At 38.2% G+C, this 21,389-nt stretch overlaps 2 protein-coding genes across 21 annotated transcripts in view; both read right to left on the bottom strand.

Annotated features, from left to right (window-relative positions):
- Positions 1-347: 347 nt before the first annotated feature.
- LOC148129608 (immunoglobulin lambda-1 light chain-like) overlaps positions 348-21,389 on the bottom strand; it is a 74,929-nt gene continuing 53,887 nt past the window's right edge. For 2 of the 7 annotated variants that reach the window (XM_087942470.1, XM_087942469.1), the window contains exons 3-4: positions 4,125-4,162; positions 348-899 (exon numbers count right to left, since the gene is read on the bottom strand). In XM_087942470.1, coding sequence (XP_087798596.1) covers positions 580-899; positions 4,125-4,162 — 358 coding nt within the window. In that variant the 3' untranslated portion in view covers positions 348-579. Of the gene's footprint in view, positions 900-4,124; positions 4,163-10,255; positions 10,294-21,389 lie in introns of all 7 variants that reach the window. The other 5 variants (XM_087942471.1, XM_087942474.1, XM_087942472.1 and 2 more) reach the window with 3 other exon arrangements.
- The window catches only part of LOC113431270 (immunoglobulin lambda-1 light chain-like), a 118,966-nt gene continuing 104,617 nt past the window's right edge, over positions 7,041-21,389 (bottom strand). For 6 of the 14 annotated variants that reach the window (XM_087942461.1, XM_087942468.1, XM_087942463.1 and 3 more), the window contains exons 3-4: positions 18,336-18,373; positions 7,041-7,589 (exon numbers count right to left, since the gene is read on the bottom strand). In XM_087942461.1, coding sequence (XP_087798587.1) covers positions 7,270-7,589; positions 18,336-18,373 — 358 coding nt within the window. In that variant the 3' untranslated portion in view covers positions 7,041-7,269. Of the gene's footprint in view, positions 7,590-13,174; positions 13,728-18,335; positions 18,376-21,389 lie in introns of those variants that run through there. The other 8 variants (XM_087942465.1, XM_087942458.1, XM_087942457.1 and 5 more) reach the window with 3 other exon arrangements.

The raw sequence follows: 21,389 nt of genomic DNA, 5'->3' as shown, positions 1-21,389 counted from the left end.
GAGAGATAAGTGAAATGTCCAATTCCATCCAATATTATATTCAGCTGAAGGACTGGTTAGAGTTATTGGAAGAACCTCTATGATCCCATATCTTCCCAAATCTACCAGCATTATGACTGAACAACAAGGCATTTTTATTTCAAACTTGAGAACAATTCATGTGTGAATTTGATGTAACACCTATGTAGAGAATCCAAAATGATGTTTCTTGATATCCCCAAGAGAATCAGAAATGACTTTCCCCCCATTGTGAAATAGGTTCTTGGAAAGAGACCATTTCCCCTCCAAGATAGGAAAGCCTGTACAGTTCTGTATTCTTGATAAATTTGATGAATCAGTCACACAAATGAAATACATCCATCTTTATTAATTGCTGACAGTAGAATGTAACAGATCAAAGTAGGAGGGGGGGGAATTGTTTGAAGGGTGATGGCATGGAGGGGATAAAAGGGTGTAACTACATGGATAGAAACCAAACTAAGATAGAAATCAAACTAAGTTTAGGAAAGAATGAATGAGAGCCCAGGAGAAGGGACTCTTTTTTCCTTCCTGAGGGCAGGAGAGGAATTCATGATAGAGTTAACAACTTCCAGATTTTGACACAGTCTTCGAAATTTTCTTACTTTCATGTGTCACTTCACAGGTGTAACTGTCATACTTTTCATACTCGGCTGCAGTCAATTTCAGGTAACTGCTGGCAAGATATTTGTCACCTTGCTTGTTGGCTTTGGTGGTCTCCACTCCAGAACTGATCACGTTTTCACCCCCCTTCCATTGCAAGGTGAAAGCAGGTGGGTAAAAACCGCTTAGGAGACACACGACCGTATATGGATTCGGGCTTCTGACCTCTTCCTGGGAAGGAGCAAAGATTTGCACCGAAGGTGATACAACGGGCTGATCTGGAAGAGAGGAAGATCTCATGAAGTTGAATGAATGAATTCTTTATTGGCCAAGTGTGAATTGGACACACAAGGGATTTGTTTTGGTGCATGTGCTCTCAGTGTATATAAAAAGAAAAGATACATTCATCAAGAAACATAAGGTACGGCACTTAGTGATAGTCATAGGGTACAAATAAGCCATCAAGCCATACTAGGAAACTAGGATACAAGCAACAAAGTTACAGTCACAAGCGGGAGGAGATGGGTGATAGGAACGATGAGAAGATTAAGACCAATAATAATGCAGACTTAGTAAATAGTTGGACAGTGTTGAGGGAATTATTTGTTTAGCAGCGTGATGGCGTTCGGGGAAAAACTGTTCTTGTGTCGAGTTGTTCTGGTGTGAAGTGCTCTATAGCATCATTTTGAGGGAAGAAGTTGAAACAATTGATGTCCAGGATGTGAGGGTTCCACACTAAATCTTAAATTACATACAACATTAACCGACTAACAAGACTGATAACATCTAACAGATAGTCCTCGGTTTTTAACCATTTATGTAGTGATAGTTCAAACAGCACTGAAAAAAGTGACTTACGACCATTTGTCATTCTTACAACCCTTAAAGCATCCCCATAGTCAGGTGATCCAAATTCAGATGCTTGGCAAGTGGCATGTATTTATAATGGTTGCAGTGTCTTGGGGTCAAACTTTGGACCAGCAAATCAGTGAGGAAGCCAGATTGACTTAACAACGATTGCAGTAATAATGGTGGCAAGAAAGGTTGTAAACTTGCTTTGCCAATGAAAATTTGTAAAATGGGACAAACTTGCTTAGCCCATTGTTTTTGAAACATATAATTTGCCCCATCAAAAGGAGAGAGAGGGGGAAGAAAATATCTCAAGGCAAAATTCCTCAAAATACCACATTGGCAAGATGGTAAGATTAGCAATAGCACTTAGACTTATATACTGCTTCCCAGTGCTTTTACAGCCCTCTTGAAGTGATTTACAGAGTCAGCCTATCGCCCCCAACAATCTGGGTCCTCATTTTACCCACCTTGGAAGGATGGAAGGCTGAGTCAACCTTGAGCCTGGTCAGATTCGAACTGCCAAACTGCTGGCAGCTGGCAGTCAGCAGAAGTAAACTGCAGTACTGCACTCCAACCACTGCTGCACCACGGTTCAAGATTCATAAAACCTCTTTCTCAAGGGAGAGAAACACATTGTTTGAAAGCTAGGAAGCATGTTTGAATGACTTCCCTATGCACCCAGAATGTAATTCTTATACAACTGGGCCGTTATAACCAATTCTAAAGGAAATAAACCCTGGTTGTCCTTTGGAAGGGCAGATACTGAAGCGGAAACTCAAACACTTTGGTTAAGTGCTTGAGAAGACCCTGATGTTGGGAAAGATGGAAAGCAAAAGGAGAAGGGAACAGCAGAGGGTTAGATAGTGACATTGATGCAATGAACATGAATTTGGGCAAACTGAGAGACAGTGGAGGATAGGGGTGCCTGGCTTGCTGTGATCCATGGGGGTCACAAAAAGTCAGGCATGACTCAAGAACCGAACAACAAAACTGATTTGTAATTCGAAGCCCTTGACGGAATCTTCAAGAAGGCTTGTAGAAGTTCCAAGAATTATAGAGCTGGAAGGAGTCCAACTCTCAGGACATTTCTATAAAAATCTGTCCCTAACTCCCTTTTTGTTTTGAGGCTACTTGCTTGGCTAGCTGGAGCTTATCAAAATTTTAGCTAGCTGGAACTATGAAATTCAAGGTTGCAACTGTCAGACACGACTTAGCAACTGAACCACAATTAGAACCAGCGAACAAAAGAGGTTTCTCTTTTGTGTTGGTGTTGGGACCGAAATAAAATGTTGATTTGATATGACTTCATCGCCCATTATTTGTCTACCAACCATAGTTGTAGTTACTTGTAAGAACTGAAGTGGTTTGCCTTCCCAGGCTGGAAGGGAAGGACTGGGCTAGGCTGTCACCCAGCTGGTTTTGTGCCTAAAGTAGGGCTAGAACTTGCAATCCCTTTCTCTAGGAAACCCTAGGAAGAAGCAGGCAAGCAAACCACTTCTGAAAACTTGGCCAAGAAAACTTCAGGGATTTATCCAGGCAGTTTACCAGGAGTTCACTTTGTCTCAAAGGTCCCACAAATAAAACCATCATTTGAAAAACCTAATATAATTTAAAGTCAAAAGTAAACAAAGTAGTTATTTTCTCGCTGTTCAATAACAGCCACTTTTAAAGTCACATTTCAGTGAGAAATGTGGTTGATTTGGGAAGGCTTGAGAGAAAAGGCTGTCTCAAAATTCAGATCTGGCCCTTCTGATACCATCTCTAAATAATAACTGCAAAGCACCCAGAAGTGTCTCTTTTAAGGAACCTGTAACAATCAAGGGGACTGGAAGCTAAAACATACGAAGAACGGTTGTAGGAATTGAGTATGTCAAGAGTGGTTTAATGAAAAGAAGGACTAGGGGTGACATGATAGCAGTGTTGCAATATCTAAGAGGCTGCCACAAAGAAGAGGGAGTCAAGCTATTCTCCAAAGCACCTGAAGGCAAGACAAGAAGCAATGGATGGACACTAATCAGGGAGAGAAGCAACCTAGAACTAAAGAGGAATTTCCTGACAGTTAATAAACCGATCCATGGAACACAATACTAAAGTATCAAGCGTCCTATCAATCAGTAATCAAGGAAGCAACTGAAGTTACAGAATTTTGGACTTGTCCAATTTCAACACCCTAAAGAAAGAAAGGGCAGTATAAATATATTCCAGTAGCACAAACAATCTAGGCAAGATCTGTATAAAACTTTGCCTTCCTTTGCTACTTTGTACTGGGTTGTAAAATCAGCAATCTGAAGTGTGGTTGTTTAGAATGACAAAAGGGATGTGACAGCAATTTTTCCACCACTTGTTTACGAAGAGAGACCCCAGCTGAAATGCAATTTTTGGTTACATTTGGCATGATCGAGACTCGTTCTTTCAGAATCTGATTTCTAAATAACGCCATGCTGGTCTAGAGTGAAGAAAGAGAGGTTGTCCTTCACCAATGCTCTTCCACATTACCCAGGTTAGGATTAAACATTGTGAAGTTAAATCAAGAATGATTAGACAAGAGAAAAGGTGACAGTCGGCTAGACGAAGAAAAAGAGGAAAAAGTCACAGAAAAACTTTACAAAATGCTATGGAGAAGGAACAATTAGAAGCATAAATGGACTTACCAATGATGGTTAATTGAGTTCCACTTCCGAAGATGAACCACAATGATATATACTCATACAAAAACCTGCCCTCATTTCACAACAGTTCACTGAAGATGGAGCCCAGCTTGGACAATTACTGGGTTTCATAAAATTTCAGAATGGATCTGTAGCCATCATTGTATCCTGGAAGAGCAAAAATGATGTGGTATAAGTGGTTCATGCTTGGACATCATGGAAGCCATTCATGGTCAAGAAGATCATTCAAGATAATCCAATGGAAGCAGTCCACTGATAGGTGGAGAAAACAAGACATATCAGAGCCATCATTCATTTTACCTTGAATTATACAGAAGAGCCACAAATGAGCTTCTAGTGATATAGCCAGTTTTGGAAGACTGAGAAGTGTTTCTGTAGGCAGCATTTTGTCTAAATTGAGGTGGTTTCTTATAAATTAAACCTAAGTCACTAGGTCATTCTTTGGGTGTAAGGACCTCCCTGATTACCTGTAAGGCAACTCTTCCAGAAACGTGTTTTAATTAATTGTATAATGAACACATTGGCTGACAATGGAGTGTTACACCTGTGTTTTTGTTAACTAGAATTCAGGGGGACAAAATTTCCACCAAAAGCAGAATTTTCTACTGGAATTCATGGAATGGTTCAACCTTTGCATTCCTTCCATGGGGAGTTCCTTTTTGTGTGTATTTTTTTTGTAAGCTTCTTTTTGTCTTCTTATGGCCTTTCAGGTGCTGAAATGTCAGTTCCATAGTTGTGCATATAACAGGCTATTGGGAATGAATCAGTCAGTCAGAATAGAGCTGGAAGGGACCTTGGAGGTAACAGATAAGATAACACATAATCAGAATTGGAAGGGACGTTATAGGTCATCTAGTCCAACCCCCTGTGCAAGCGGGAGACCCTACGCCATTTCTGACAAATGGCAGTCCAATCTCTTCTTGAAAGTCTCAAGTGATGGCAAGTGCCAACTTCTGTTCCACGGGTTGATTGTTCCCACTGTCAGAAAGTTCCTCCTTATTTCCAGGTTAAATCTCTCCTTGTCCAGTTTCCATCCATTATTCCTCGTCTGGCCTTCGGGTGCTTTGGAGAATAGCTTGACCCCCTCCTCTCTGTGGCAGCCCCTCAAATACTGGAAGGCTGCTATCATGTCTCCTCTGGTGCTTCTCTTTGCTAGACTACATTGCCCAGTTCCTGCAACCCTTCTTCATATGCCTTAGTCTCCAGTCCCCTAATCATCCTGGTCGCTCTCTCTGCACTCTTTCCAGAGTCTCAACATCTTTTTTATATAGGTCTTCTAGTCCAGCCCCCTGCTCATGCAGGAGACCCTATACCATTTCAAACAGGTTAATTTATTTCTGATTAAAATGTATTTATTTTATTTATTTTTAAAAAATGTATATAGCCATCCATGTTGCGGCTCCCAATTGATGCATCTAGTACATCTGAATTCCATCTGTTTCAAGACAAACAGGTTGTGGTTACTTAGGACAACATAGATTCATGCTGGTCTTCCACAATGGAGCATATATGAATTGGCACTAAAAGCTCAGAAACAAATGAAGTTCGTGGAATTCCAAAGGTGCTTTTTCAAGAGGCAACTGGACTTTCTGGTTTTTTTTTTTTGAAGAAGCTCCTTGGATGAGAAGCAAAACATCTTCAAAGAAAAACCAGAAAGTCCAGTAGCCTCTTGAAAAAGCACCTTTGGGACAACCATGACCCGGAGGACTGAGAATATCCATAGAAAAGTTCACGGAATGATAACAATGGTGTCAAAGAGGCCCTCAACAATAATTATTGACCAGCACAGTGGACATGTGTACTATTCGCCAACCATGTTGTTGTGATGCTAACTGAAGAGACTTCTACTTCTCCATCAGCTTTATCTAGTAGATCTTTGGAAGAATGAATGAAATCATGAAAATTCTTTGGACAAGGCTAAAGAAAAGTTTGATGGCCCCTGATACATTTTATAATTTGATTGAGGAGAGGTCATTGTATAAAATGCTTCCCTTAAAGTCACTTGTGAAATCTTTTCCTTAAATTTTATTATGAAGAGGGTTAATTGTCCATTGAGGGCTGCCTCATTGCCTTATTGACATTAAAAGCCGATGGTAACCTGGTTTGGAGACACCTAATGCCTGTCTTTATAGACTTGGTTGTTCCTAGTCCTCTGAAGAAAGGATTCATATCAATATTTTTGTGTCTTCCAGGTCCAAAATGACACCATATTCCAGGTGTACCTCTCTGAGGTGCAAGGAGTTTGGTATAGACACAAGCGGTCCAAGATGTTCTAGATATTCTTCTAGATCTGAAAAGTAGGATTACTTTCAGCCCAGTGCCTACCTCCAAGTAGTTCCTGATTGGTTCTCCGAGACATCAAAGTTTTGGATGTGATCCAAACATGATCTATCATTGTTTCTCCCCCTTTGAGCTATGTTGGGTCTGCAATTTCCAAGTTTCCAATGCACCATGACCACTTTAACATATTCCAATATAAGAAAGACACTTATGAGAAATGTCACATTCCAAGCACAATAATGCATGGTGATATCCTCATGTGCATCAGGTCCTGGGCAACAGTGGTAGAGTGTGACTTTTAATCTTGGAATCTTTTTTCCCAGATCACTTATTGGAAGAACCTCTATGATCCCATATCTTCCCAAATCTACCAGCATTATGACTGAACAACAAGGCATTTTTATTTCAAACTTGAGAACAATTCATGTGTGAATTTGATGTAACACCTATGTAGAGAATCCAAAACCAGATGATGTTTCTTGATATCCCCAAGAGAATCAGACATGACTTTTCCCCCATTGTGAAATAGGTTCTTGGAAAGAGACCATTTCCCCTCCAAGATAGGAAAGCCTGTACAGTTCTGTATTCTTGATAAATTTGATGAATCAGTCACACAAATGAAATACATCCATCTTTATTAATTGCTGACAGTAGAATGTAACAGATAAAAGTAGGAGGGGGGGGGAATTGTTTGAAGGGTGATGGCATGGAGGGGATAAAAGGGTGTAACTACATGGATAGAAAGAGATATCATCAATCAAACTAAGTTTAGGAAAGAATGAATGAGAGCCCAGGAGAAGGGACTCTTTTTTCCTTCCTGAGGGCAGGAGAGGAATTCATGATAGAGTTAACAACTTCCAGATTTTGACACAGTCTTCGAAATTTTCTTACTGTCATGTGTCACTTCACAGGTGTAACTGTCATACTTTTCATACTCGGCTGCAGTCAATTTCAGGTAACTGCTGGCAAGATATTTGTCACCTTGCTTGCTGGCTTTGGTGGTCTCCACTCCAGAATTTATCACGTTTTCACCCCCCTTCCATTGCAAGGTGAAAGCACCTGGGTAAAAACCGCTTAGGAGACACACGACCGTATATGGATTCGGGCTTCTGACCTCTTCCTGGGAAGGAGCAAAGACTTGCACCGAAGGAGATACTGGGGTCTGACCTGGAAGAGAGGAAGATCTCATGAGGTTCTACTCAGCTTCTTTATCTTCAACACAACGTTCAACAAGTAACTAGATTGATAAACGTATAGATAGTTTTCCTTATCACGACTGAGGGGGAGCGAGTGGGGAAAATATCAAGGCAACATTTTCTCAAAATAGTACATTAAGTAAGATGGTAAGAATCATATGACCCACTTCTAAAGGGAGAGAAAAAAAACATTATTAAAAAGTTAGAGGAGATGCTTGGATGATTTCCTTTGCATTCAGCAGGTAATCCCAACACCACAGGGGACCATTATATCCAATGGACAAAAGAGATTCCTATTGTTTGGTCTTGGAGCCTAACTAAGATTTTGATTTGATCATGATTTGATCTCCCACTGTAGCACTCTCCCCAGAATTCTTGTAGTTAGTTGTGTGAACCAGAAGTTCTTTACATGAGAGTAAGATTTCCTGCATGGTCCCACCTAGAAAACACATGCATGTATCTACAGGGGAGTTACTTCCCAAAATTATTCTTCTTAGAAAAACATTTCGACGATCTTATTTTACTTTGCATTTTATAGAAGACAAAGGAGGCTGTACCAAAGAACATCTGGGCAACAGCATGCTTTCAGGCAGGGGTTTTCAAACTTGACAGCTTTAAGACTTGTGGACTTCAACTCCTAGAATTCCTCCTCCAGTCACGTGAGCTCAGGAATTCTGGGAGTTGAAGTCCACAAGTCTTAAACTTGCTAAGTTTGAAGACCCTTGCCTTAAGGAGAAGTCCAGCTTGCAAATAGCTTTACTGTACCAATTAGAGTTGTTTAATTAATTTTTATTGTCCACCAAGACAGGAAGAAGATGTGAAATTAAGTGCCTTCTGTCTATTCATATTGCCTACTCCCATGTTGGTTTCTCTCTCTACATGGGTGAGTTTCTGTGAGAGGAAGAGAAATGAATTATTTTTAGTTCCTGAATGTAGTGATGTTTTCTTCTCCATGCAGGAATAGTACAGACTACATGAACTGAAACATGAATACTTCTCCTAGGAAAGCATTTTTACCGCACAAAGGAATTAAAGGGTAGAAATAGAGTTGAGTTTCATGGAATTTATACCTCTCTTTGATGTCAAACCAACTTTCCAGAAACATTCAAACTCAATGGTTGAAATGTTTAGAACTGGGTTGCATGACAACCACAGCTTCCTAACACCTTTTAAACTCAATGTCAAAGAAAACGCGGTTCAATCACCTAACAGATTTCTTTTTGGGGAAACATCTTAGAGACCCCCAATTTATGTGAGATTCCAACTTGAAGAGAGATGATTGGAAACCTCATTGTGAGTTGGTTCCCAATATTGAAGTAACGTTCAGCAGTTCTTCTGAACCCCTTATTCCAGGACACCGAATTAAAAGAATACATATGACATTCACGCCACAGGAAACATTTCTTGCTTATGTCCCTCACAAAGTCATCTTACTCTTTATAAGAGGTTACTCATTTCCCCCTCTCAGTCAATCCATTCTTTAATGGCTCATGTTAATCTCTTAAAGAAATATTTTGGATTGAAATTTTTTATCATTTAACACACACGGGAGAACAACAGCAAAACTCTAAACATCTCCAAAAGAGATAACACGAAACTTTCTTGTCCTTACTTGCATGTTATGCTTCTTATTTGTGTTAAATAAGCGGAATTGAAGTCTTATCCCAGTTTCTACATTTTGAGAGGACTAAACAAGAACTATGGTTTGATACGAAGTAGTTGGTATTATTAGTTTGGAAAAAATAGGAAAAGACAATTCGACCAAACCTCAGTGTATCTTCTTGAAATGAAAGTTGGAAACCCAACACATTGGTTAGATACCACTTGTGTTTCCTTCACAATCATGCCACATTCGTTTACCCCTTTGAAGGTTCTTTAGGAAAAGATTCCCTCTCTAAAATCAAGAAATGTAGGTTCATTCACATTTCTGCAAATTTGAGCCATTGAGAAATGGTCCCCTCTGAATCTATGGTTGTGGCTATCCACTCCCTGTATCCACACAATCTAAGAGATGCTTATATCATTGTAACATTTCCATTGAAATGAATGATGGACTGTTGATCAGACATTCCAACATATTGATGTAATTTTGATGATGGAAGATTAAGATCTCTGTCTTGTCTTTCAGAGGCTGAAAGAAGATGGAGACTTATTTTTTAAACCAAATGGTAAAACAAAGGATCAAATTGACAATTTGTCATACTTTGGCTTACTTTATTCCATTTGGGAAATCTAAACACAGAGTGATAAAATCAAAGGTTCAGCCAATTCCATTCAGTGCCATTGAAGAGAACGCAATACAAATTAATCTCCCTGTTTTCTTTTAATCCACAGAAAAAGTACACCTGAGGATAAAAGTAGCCACCAGTGAGATTTCTAAAGATCTCATTGACCCGGATCATGAAAATCAAGGTGTATCTGCGAACAGGACAGATGACACCATATAGATTTGAATCCACTTGTTCTAACCTGGGCTAAATGTTCAGTTCTCATTGAAAAAACATCATCATGAATGAATCAAAAGCAACTCTAAAATCAAAGTGCATGGAGTCAAAGTAGGGAAAGAAGAGGAAAAAGATGGAAAAATGAAAATATCACACACAGAAAGAAAGATTTGGGATCAATTTGTTGACTTACCTGTGATGGTTAGCTGGGTTCCTCCTCCGAACACCCACCACAGTGATACAACGCTGTACAAAAATCTGTTCTCTCTTGGTGTTCTTCAGATAGAGCAACAGGCGGTGTCCTTAACATGGTCATTTCAAGTTCCTTGAATCCCATGCCTTTTGGGGGAAAAAAACCAATGATTCCTTCTCGGAGTAGTGAAAGGAGGACCTCTTGATGATTTAGGAGGATCTCAGGTCCTTCAAGAACTTCCATTCTTGAAGTGATTCCTTTCTGGATGCAGGGAGATTGTAGATGAGAAGTTTTATTCCTTCTAGATTATGTGAAAAATACTCATATATCTGCAGCATTGTCAGTCTTCATAATAAATAAACTATGTTTAAGAAGTGTGGCAGGTTACTGAAGTTTTATCTGTGCTCTTCTTGTTTCTGTTGAATTTAGCAAAATGCACTGGATGTGTTCTTGAAGTTCAGCTGATGATTTCTGTAGTCCACCATTTGGAATAGTGTCAAGTAGATCCATCAGAAAATGGACCCCTAAGAAATAACCCTTTTCTCATTCTTACTTCTCCAATCTAGATATCCTTGAGACTGAAAGCTCAATGAATCATGTGGGATAGATAGCTTTATATTTCTCAGGATACCTTATATGAGGAATGCTTTTGAAAAGATCCTGGACCATGGATTATGTCTGCTTCTTTTCAGGTCTATCCATTGAATTCCCAATAAGGACAACTCAGATTTTTCTGGAAGACTAGTAATTCTCTACATGGTTATCTGCAGGTGTCCTTAACCGTAAATATAAGAGGGTTGTGTCAATATTGTGCCTGGAGTGGAGATTTGGAATGGTCAATTGTGGTTTTGTGATGGCCTTTAGAATGTATACTTTTGTGGAAATTTCAGTAGGTTGTAAAATACATTTTGACATATGGAGAAATGATGTACAACATCTTCTAAGACCTCAGGTCTGATCCAGGGTTTTTCTTCTCCTTAAGTGAGCCAACTACTTAGCCTCTGCAATTAAGACCTAAAGCGATTCATAGATTTCAAAAGATTCTGGGATATCTAGGTATTTCCTGAATCCATGCTACTTCCAGGCACAATGCTCCATTGTGGTAGTGTGGTGTTATTTAGAACGTGCCCTTTGATGGAAACACTGGGATAAATGGTAAAATAAGTGTTTATGTATTGAGAGTATAGGGACACTGTCTTCTAATATCTGAGATCTTCTTCCAGGGACTTTTCCTGAGAAAGTAGAAATGCAACTTTTGAGTCAAAAATTGGACCAAAAGTGATTTACAGATCAGGAAAGAATTGGGAGGCGTAGGATGGATGTAACCCATCCATGCTGCTTCCCTTGTCTTCCACTTCTTTATTTTGTCCTCAGGGAATAAGGAATTAATTCTGACAAATGACAAAAGAAACATCTTGGGAAGGGCTTAATTGAGTTCAACCAGGCCAATGAATATTAATAATCTCCAAATAGTTTTGAATTTGCGAGCAGTCCGTATAAACTACTAAAGCTGCCTCCGCATATAGGTTCCCTAGCTAGATTCTGGTTTGGTGACAATTTGTCAATCTTCCATATGATGAATTGGGTATGCATTTGCTCACACCTAGAGTGGAGTCCATTTCATTTATTCATTTTTTTATTTATTTATCAAATTTATTGACCAGCCATTTTACCACAGGGTCCTTTAAAAATGCCCTCTGTACTTGAACTGTCAATCAGAGCTAAAACACCCATTCCTGAATCTGATCAACTCCATTCATGATGAAAGGAGGGAAGTATTCTTATTAAATGACCAACACCCAGGTGTTTTGAAGCCATTGGCCAGATATTTACTTCTAGCCCTGCTTGGTTCCTTCCATGAATTGTCAACTTTATATTTTTTTCCCTTTTATATATGTTTGTAATGCCTTTTTTTTTTTTTTTTTGCATGATTTAATGCTATGGTGTATTTTTAGACATTGCGACTTGAGAGATAGTAGTTCAATCATATATTTACTGTAGATCAATTGGTGAATGAAGAGTTATTGGAAGGGCTGCTGTGATCTCATATATCCACAAATCTGCTAGCATTACTACTAAAGACATTTTCATTTCAAACTTGAGAAGAATTCATGTGTGAATGTATTGCAATACCTACGTAGGGACCCAAAACCAGATGATGCTTCTTGATATCCTCAAGAGAATCAGACAAAGGTTGGAGGGGTTATTTTTGTAACTGGTATTTTTTTCCTTTTATATATATCACCTTTGGCTTGAGTTAATAGTGTGGTGTATTTTTACACTTTGTGACTTCAGAGATAGTAGATAGATGATTGATTGATTGATAATAAATAATAGAGATAGATAGAGATAGAACATGGATAGAAGATGATAGGTGGATAGATGATAGATAGATAGATGATAGATAGATAGATACATAGATGGATGACAGACAGATGATAGATAGATAGATGGATGATAGATAGATAGATAGATGATAGATAAATACATACATAGATGGATGATAGATGATAGATAGATGGATGATTGATAGATAGATAGATAGATAGATAGATAGATAGATAGATAGATAGATAAGTGAAATGTCCAATTCCATCCAATATTATATTCATATCAGCTGAAGGACTGGTTAGAGTTATTGGAAGAACCTCTATGATCCCATATCTTCCCAAATCTACCAGCATTATGACTGAACAACAAGGCATTTTTATTTCAAACTTGAGAACAATTCATGTGTGAATTTGATGTAACACCTATGTAGAGAATCCAAAATGATGTTTCTTGATATCCCCAAGAGAATCAGACATGACTTTTCCCCCATTGTGAAATAGGTTCTTGGAAAGAGACCATTTCCCCTCCAAGATAGGAAAGCTTGTACAGTTCTGTATTTTGATAAATTTGATGAATCAGTCACACAAATGAAATACATCCATCTTTATTAATTGCTGACAGTAGAATGTAACAGATCAAAGTAGGAGGGGGGGGGAATTGTTTGAAGGGTGATGGCATGGAGGGGATAAAAGGGTGTAACTACATGAATAGAAACCAAACTAAGATAGAAATCAAACTAAGTTTAGGAAAGAATGAATGAGAGCCCAGGAGAAGGGACTCTTTTTTCCTTCCTGAGGGCAGGAGAGGAATTCATGATAGAGTTAACAACTTCCAGATTTTGACACAGTCTTCGAAATTTTCTTACTTTCATGTGTCACTTCACAGGTGTAACTGTCATACTTTTCATACTCGGCTGCAGTCAATTTCAGGTAACTGCTGGCAAGATATTTGTCACCTTGCTTGTTGGCTTTGGTGGTCTCCACTCCAGAACTGATCGCGATTTCACCCCCCTTCCATTGCAAGGTGAAAGCAGGTGGGTAAAAACCGGTTAGGAGACACACGACCGTATATGGATTCGGGCTTCTGACCTCTTCCTGGGAAGGAGCAAAGATTTGCACCGAAGGTGATACAACGGGCTGACCTGGAAGAGAGGAAGATCTCATGAAGTTGAATGAATGAATTTTTTATTGGCCAAGTGTGAATTGGACACACAAGGGATTTGTTTTGGTGCATGTGCTCTCAGTGTATATAAAAAGAAAAGATACATTCATCAAGAAACATAAGGTATGGCACTTAGTGATAGTCATAGGGTACAAATAAGCCATCAAGCCATACTAGGAAACTAGGATACAAGCAACAAAGTTACAGTCACAAGTGGGAGGAGATGGGTGATAGGAACGATGAGAAGATTAAGAGCAATAATAATGCAGACTTAGTAAATAGTTGGACAGTGTTGAGGGAATTATTTGTTTAGCGGCGTGATGGCGTTCGGGGAAAAACTGTTCTTGTGTTGAGTTGTTCTGGTGTGAAGTGCTCTATAGCATCATTTTGAGGGAAGAAGTTGAAACAATTGATGTCCAGGATGTGAGGGTTCCACACTAAATCTTAAAATTACATGCAACATTAACCGACTAACAAGACTGATAACATCTATAGATAGTCCTCGGTTTTTAACCATTTATGTAGTGATAGTTCAAACAGCACTGAAAAAAGTGACTTACGACCATTTGTCATTCTTACAACCCTTAAAGCATCCCCATAGTCAGGTGATCCAAATTCAGATGCTTGGCAAGTGGCATGTATTTATAATGGTTGCAGTGTCTTGGGGTCAAACTTTGGACCAGCAAATCAGTGAGGAAGCCAGATTGACTTAACAACGATTGCAGTAATAATGGTGGCAAGAAAGGTTGTAAACTTGCTTTGCCAATGAAAATTTGTAAAATGGGACAAACTTGCTTAGCCCATTGTTTTTGAAACATATAATTTGCCCCATCAAAAGGAGGGAGAGGGGGAAGAAAATATCTCAAGGCAAAATTCCTCAAAATACCACATTGGCAAGATGGTAAGATTAGCAATAGCACTTAGACTTATACACTGCTTCCCAGTGCTTTTACAGCCCTCTTGAAGTGATTTACAGAGTCAGCCTATCGCCCCCAACAATCTGGGTCCTCATTTTACCCACCTTGGAAGGATGGAAGGCTGAGTCAACCTTGAGCCTGGTCAGATTCGAACTGCCAAACTGCTGGCAGCTGGCAGTCAGCAGAAGTAAACTGCAGTACTGCACTCCAACCACTGCTGCACCACGGTTCAAGATTCATAAAACCTCTTTCTCAAGGGAGAGAAACACACTGTTTGAAAGCTAGGAAGCATGTTTGAATGACTTCCCTATGCACGCAGAATGTAATTCTTATACAATTGGGCCGTTATAACCAATTCTAAAGGAAATAAACCCTGGTTGTCCTTTGGAAGGGTAGATACTGAAGCGGAAACTCAAACACTTTGGTTAAGTGCTTGAGAAGACCCTGATGTTGGGAAAGATGGAAAGCAAAAGGAGAAGGGAACAGCAGAGGGTTAGATAGTGACATTGATGCAATGAACATCAATTTGGGCAAACTGAGAGACAGTGTAGGATAGGGGTGCCTGGCTTGCTGTGATCCATGGGGGTCACAAAAAGTCAGGCATGACTCAAGAACCGAACAACAAAACTGATTTGTAATTCGAAGCCCTTGACGGAATCTTCAAGAAGGCTTGTAGAAGTTCCAAGAATTATAGAACTGGAAGGAGTCCAACTCTCAGGACATTTCTATAAAAATCTGTCCCTAACTCCCTTTTTGTTTTGAGGCTACTTGGTTGGCTAGCTGGAGCTTATCAAAATTTTAGCTAGCTGGAACTATGAAATTCAAGGTTGCAACTGTCAGACACGACTTAGCAACTGAACCACAATTAGAACCAGCGAACAAAAGAGGTTTCTCTTTTGTGTTGGTGTTGGGACCGAAATAAAATGTTGATTTGATATGACTTCATCGCCCATTATTTGTCTACCAACCATAGTTGTAGTTACTTGTAAGAACTGAAGTGGTTTGCCTTCCCAGGCTGGAAGGGAAGGACTGGGCTAGGCTGTCACCCAGCTGGTTTTGTGCCTAAAGTAGGGCTAGAACTTGCAATCCCTTTCTCTAGGAAACCCTAGGAAGAAGCAGGCAAGCAAACCACTTGGCCAAGAAAACTTCAGGGATTTATCCAGGCAGTTTACCAGGAGTTCACTTTGTCTCAAAGGTCCCACAAATAAAACCATCATTTGAAAAACCTAATATTATTTAAAGTCAAAACTAAACAAAGTAGTTATTTTCTCGCTGTTCAGTAACAGCCACTTTTAAAGTCACATTTCAGTGAGAAATGTGGTTGATTTGGGAAGGCTTGAGAGAAAAGGCTGTCTCAAAATTCAGATCTGTCCCTTCTGATACCATCTCTAAGTAATAACTGCAAAGCATCCAGAAGTGTCTCTTTTAAGGAACCTGTAACAATCAAGGGGACTGGAAGCTAAAACATATGAAGAACGGTTGTAGGAATTGAGTATGTCAACAGTGGTTTAATGAAAAGAAGGACTAGGGGTGACATGATAGCAGTGTTGCAATATCTAAGAGGCTGCCCCAAAGAAGAGGGAGTCAAGCTATTCTCCAAAGCACCTGAAGGCAAGACAAGAAGCAATGGATGGACACTAATCAGGGAGAGAAGCAACCTAGAACTAAAGAGGAATTTCCTGACAGTTAATAAACCGATCCATGGAACACAATACTAAAGTATCAAGCGTCCTATCAATCAGTAATCAAGGAAGCAACCGAAGTTACAGAATTTTGGACTTGTCCAATTTCAACACCCTAAAGAAAGAAAGGACAGTATAAATATATTCCAGTAGCACAAACAATCTAGGCAAGATCTTTATAAAACTTTGCATTCCTTTGCTAGTTTGTACTGGGTTGTAAAATCAGCAATCTGAAGTGTGGTTGTTTAGAACGACAAAAGGGATGTGACAGCAATGGATTAAACATCTTTCTCATCCAGTGTTCCAGATTTAATTAATTAAATGCTTGGGAGATCCCTGGCTGATTCCAAGTTTGTCTTTTTTTAAAGCAAAGGAATTGGTTATCTACCTCAGACAAGAAGAAAACAGATATTTTTCCTAATGGGGTTAAGAGTGGATTTGAGCATGGAGGAACTAAAATTAAAATGGGTTGCAAAATTCTGATCAACACTATTGACCATCAATCAATAAGAAAATCTGTTATTCTTTTAACTGTGTACTTTATTATCTCTTGCTAAGTCATACTTCCCTCACTTTTTATCTATGGATTTGTTTTTTTAAAGCAAAATAAAGGTAGAATTAAAACAAAACAAAAGAAGAAAACCAAACCAAACAGAGTTTGTTATTTTGGTATGCAATTTTCAAATTCTCTAGCTTCAAATCATCCTATGCTTCATTTTATCTCTTTGTGAAATTTCACCTCTTTTTGTAAAAAATCCCTTTCCATTTACAAAATAAAACAAATGTGAAGATTCATTTTTAAAGATGATTTTTAAAAAAGGATCTGAAAGTTTTGCTTATGATTGGTGAATTACCAAGCAATGCATCCTTTTCAATATATTTGGATTTATTGTTGGGTACTAATATTATGTAAATAATGTTTTCAGATTATTTTTAAGATGATACACCTCGACCCCATGAATCATAGCATTAGTCACAGATCCTAACTTTAAAAAAAAAAAAAAAGAATGATCAGTGCTGGACTTCACCAAATACAACCAAGATACTTGTCTACGACTTATTTTGATAGGAAAAAAATCTATTTAGAATTTCAAAGTTTATCATCAACCTTCCCTCATGTATTGTCTTCCTTTCAGATCTGTACAAATGAGCAGGAGGAATCTTTGTAATTAGATAAAGAAATCTAAACATTAAAGCAAGAGAAAAAAAATGAATTTTTAAAGGTTACAAGTTCTATTTCCCTATTTTTTTTTCCAAAACTGCCCCTGCCTTTTGCCTTAAAATCAGATAGAGCATGGAAACTCATATTTCTAATGCCTTGCAACACACAACACATACAAACACAGAGAGAAGGAGATTTGATACATTTTCCTATTATTCTTACACTGACTTGTTTAAATATACTTTATTGCAATACCTCCATGAGTTGATATGATTCGATTTTTAAATTATCTATGAGCTGAATCAACTATGTGCAGATAAAACAAGATATTGAAGAATTGCATAACACTTTGCTTGACATTTTGACATTACCATTACCTGGATTTTGTTTTCCTGAAAAGGACAGTGAGAAATAAACTATTAAACACAAGAAGGACAGATGAGCATGCATTTTAGGGGACAAAAACGTAACGCCTTGGAGAAAAAAAGGATCACAAAAGCAAAATGTTAAGAACACAAAATAGTCAGATCGTTAGAATAATTATTTCTCTCTTAGGAAACGTGACTTAATCTAATTAAGAACATATTATACTTCAGACTTAATCAACTCAAAAAAGACAAAAAATACTTCCTTTATATTTCATCTATTTGAGAGTTCTTTTTACAACACGAAAGAGAAAACCTAAGCATTTTTTTTAAATGTGACCTGCTAAGCTACATCGAAGATGCTTCATTTGAGACAGAGACTGTTTGGTAAGAAAAAAACAACACAAATTAAAATAAAAAACAGTTGGAAAGCAGTTGTAACAGCATTTTAAAGAGACTTACCTAAGACTGTCAGTTGGGTTCCACTGCCGAAGATATACACACAGTGAGTAATGGCCATACAAAAATATTTCCTGTAGTAGTTTACTTCTGCTTCCAGATCTTGGATGTTATTTTGGAAGGTTTTATTTTTTTTATAAATCCATCACTCACTTTGTAGGGGATATGGATTTTGCCATTTTTTAGTTCAAAATATTTATTAGTTTATCAAAATATAATATAAACACAAACACTTTTACTAAATTCTTTTTTCAAAGTCATAATTCGCTTTGGAAAGCTTACTAATTTAGCAGACCCAATTATAGTTCCACATTTTTCTGAACTAGCAGGCAACTAGGTAACATATTCTACTGAAGCTCTTTGCAATTTTTCCCACTAAGGTAATCCGTTTCCATGAAATTCCAAAAATTCCACATTCTTTTCAACCCATCATCAACACTGCTCTCCCATGTTCTTTTTCTTCTTTAAAAATAATTTAATTGAATTGTTTTTTTAAATTTATTTTTAGAAATTTTCATTCATAAACATTTTTGAATAACATTCATAAACATTTTTGAAAAATAGTGCATTGGCAGAGAATTATTTACAAACAAAACACGACATACGTTGATAATAAATCTCAACATACAAACTAATAGCAATAGTAATGGTATAATAACGGTACAAATACTATTAGCACTGCTCTCCCATTTTCAAATATTTTGGTCATTGAATCAAAAATGTCTACATTATTTCATCTATTTGAGAGTTCTTTGTAAAACACTTAAGTGCAAGATTGGATGATGCAGAGACCTGGCCCACCAAGAGTTGAACATGACTGAATGGATAACATATTCATTATATCATCACCATCTGATCCAGAAACATTTGGAAAATAATTGTATCTGCATTTTAAAGAGTGTCTTTCACTCAAATTCCTTTGGCACTCACCAAGTAATGGCCACACAACAATACTATATAATAATCTAGTTCCACAAATGCCCACAAATTCCACACTCTCTTCAACCCATCATTGACATGGCTCTTCCATTCTCAAATATCATCACAGGTGAATAATTTAGACTGTAACAATTAGCCATAACAATGGAAGAGAGATTGAAGCCATAGGGAAACTATTTCCTACCTGAATGCCAGGTCCACCATGAACTTTCTTGGATGTTTTGAATCAGAAGAATTAAGGTGCTCTTATCCAGGGATGCTATCTGTCTTGCATCATCCAGTACCATTCCAAATACTTTACCAAAAAGAAGGGCTTACTTTGTAGCATCTTCGACAGATTTGGTAGAAGCAGAGAAGATGTTGAAATAAAACTCACCCATTTTGACCAGTGGAACTTACGTATGAAAACCGTTTTCTTAGAAATAGTGGACATGTTGGATAGATTCCTGGACATTAATCCACAACGCAATTCTCTTTTAAAGCAGGGAAATAGTATTCCTAGAACAAGTCTTCCTCTCTGATTGGGAAAATTATAATCCGTTTAGAGCTTGGTTCTTCTTCTTTTTTTTCCAAACGTGGGTTCTTTTATCTCCAAAAATGGCAATATCCACAAATAAGTGATTTTAGAAAGATCACAAGAGGCCCAATATATCCAGAAGTATGATAAATCTTTAGGGGGAAAAAAGTAAAGAAAGAAAATTGCCCTGAAGCTGCTTTAAATATTAAGGCATATTTAGCGATCACAGAAGATGGCCAATTTGAGGAATAGAAACAGAAACAAATAAAAATCCAGGGACAATTATAAAAGTAGGCTCCTAAGCAGGAGTGTTGCGTGACGTTTTGTTGTAAATCCCATTAAATCATCAATTTATCTCAGCAATTTATCTCGATTTATCTCACTCATGATTTACCTGAAAGGTATCGAACCTAAAAATAATGGTTTAAAAAAGAGACTCGCAACCTGTTTGTATTCCTGTCACCTTTGCTTCACCTTGTTAGGATATCCATTAGAAAAGAGCTATTCAAAATGGCTTCCACATGGCCAAGCAACCCCATTTCCTGGCCATCCAGAAGATCCACAAGACTTCCATGAAAACCGCCACAGGAGGAGAAAGCCACGTGAGCGATGGAATCACATCAAGCCCAATCCGTATGCAAGAAGATTCACTATTCCCATCTCCACTTCTGAAGGCATCTGGTAATCCTTCAGCAACAAACGTTCCTCAGATGCATCTGGCATTTCCGGAAACCACAGAGAACTGTTTTTCTTACCACATGACTTTGCATTTTCTGTCCAACTGTCCTCAGGTGGGGAAAGAGTGAAGTTCTCCCTCTTTGTGATCCGAACATCTGTCAGTGATGTACAGTTGGTGGCTAGAAAGGGAAAAGTGGGTAATTTTGGGTCGTTATTAGAGCACCCACACACACTGAAATAGATTTCCTTAGATGCCTATGGAGAGTCTCAGCCCTCCAAGTCCTGGTTGTCCCAAAGGAGCTGAAGGAAGCTCCTTGGATGAGAAGCAAAACGTCTTCAAAGAAAAACCAGAAAGTCCAGTTGCCTCTTGAAAAAAAAAAAAAAAGCACTTTTGAGATTTCCTTAGAGTTCAACATTCATTATTAAAGCCAAAACTGGAGAAGATTTGTTAAGCCATCAACCCAAAGTTCTACTCAGGGCAGGAAATCAGAGTATTTCCATATTTGTACTGTTACTTCTGGAAAGAAAAGTCTAGTTAGTGAGAATTCCACCATTTTTACAATATAGGAATGCCCAAAGAAGACTTTTTTTTTTGGCTAATTTACCGATTTGATGGAAGATCAATCAATTCAGCTTGATCTGATTATATTTGCTAATATATGCATTAAGATGTTATATATTAATATATTAGAAGAGAAGAGAAGAGAATAGATTAGAAGAGAAGAGAATAGATTAGAAGAGAAGAGAAGAGAAGAGAAGAGAAGAGAAGAGAAGAGAAGAGAAGAGAAGAGTTGGAAGGGACCTTGGAGGTCTTCTAGTCCAGCCGGAGAAGCTTCTAGTCAAGCAGGAGAACCTATACTATTTCAGGTGTGGATTTCTAGTTTCTTCTTAAAAACCTCAAGTGATGGAATGCCCCCGATTTC

This window comes from Notechis scutatus, chromosome 13, assembly GCF_049901735.1.
Source record: "Notechis scutatus isolate UNSWTSFEM ecotype Mainland chromosome 13, rNotScu1.2, whole genome shotgun sequence".
NCBI lineage: Eukaryota > Metazoa > Chordata > Lepidosauria > Squamata > Elapidae > Notechis > Notechis scutatus.
The sequence above is the reverse complement of the archived record's forward strand: the minus strand, read 5'-3'. Positions and strand labels throughout refer to the sequence as shown.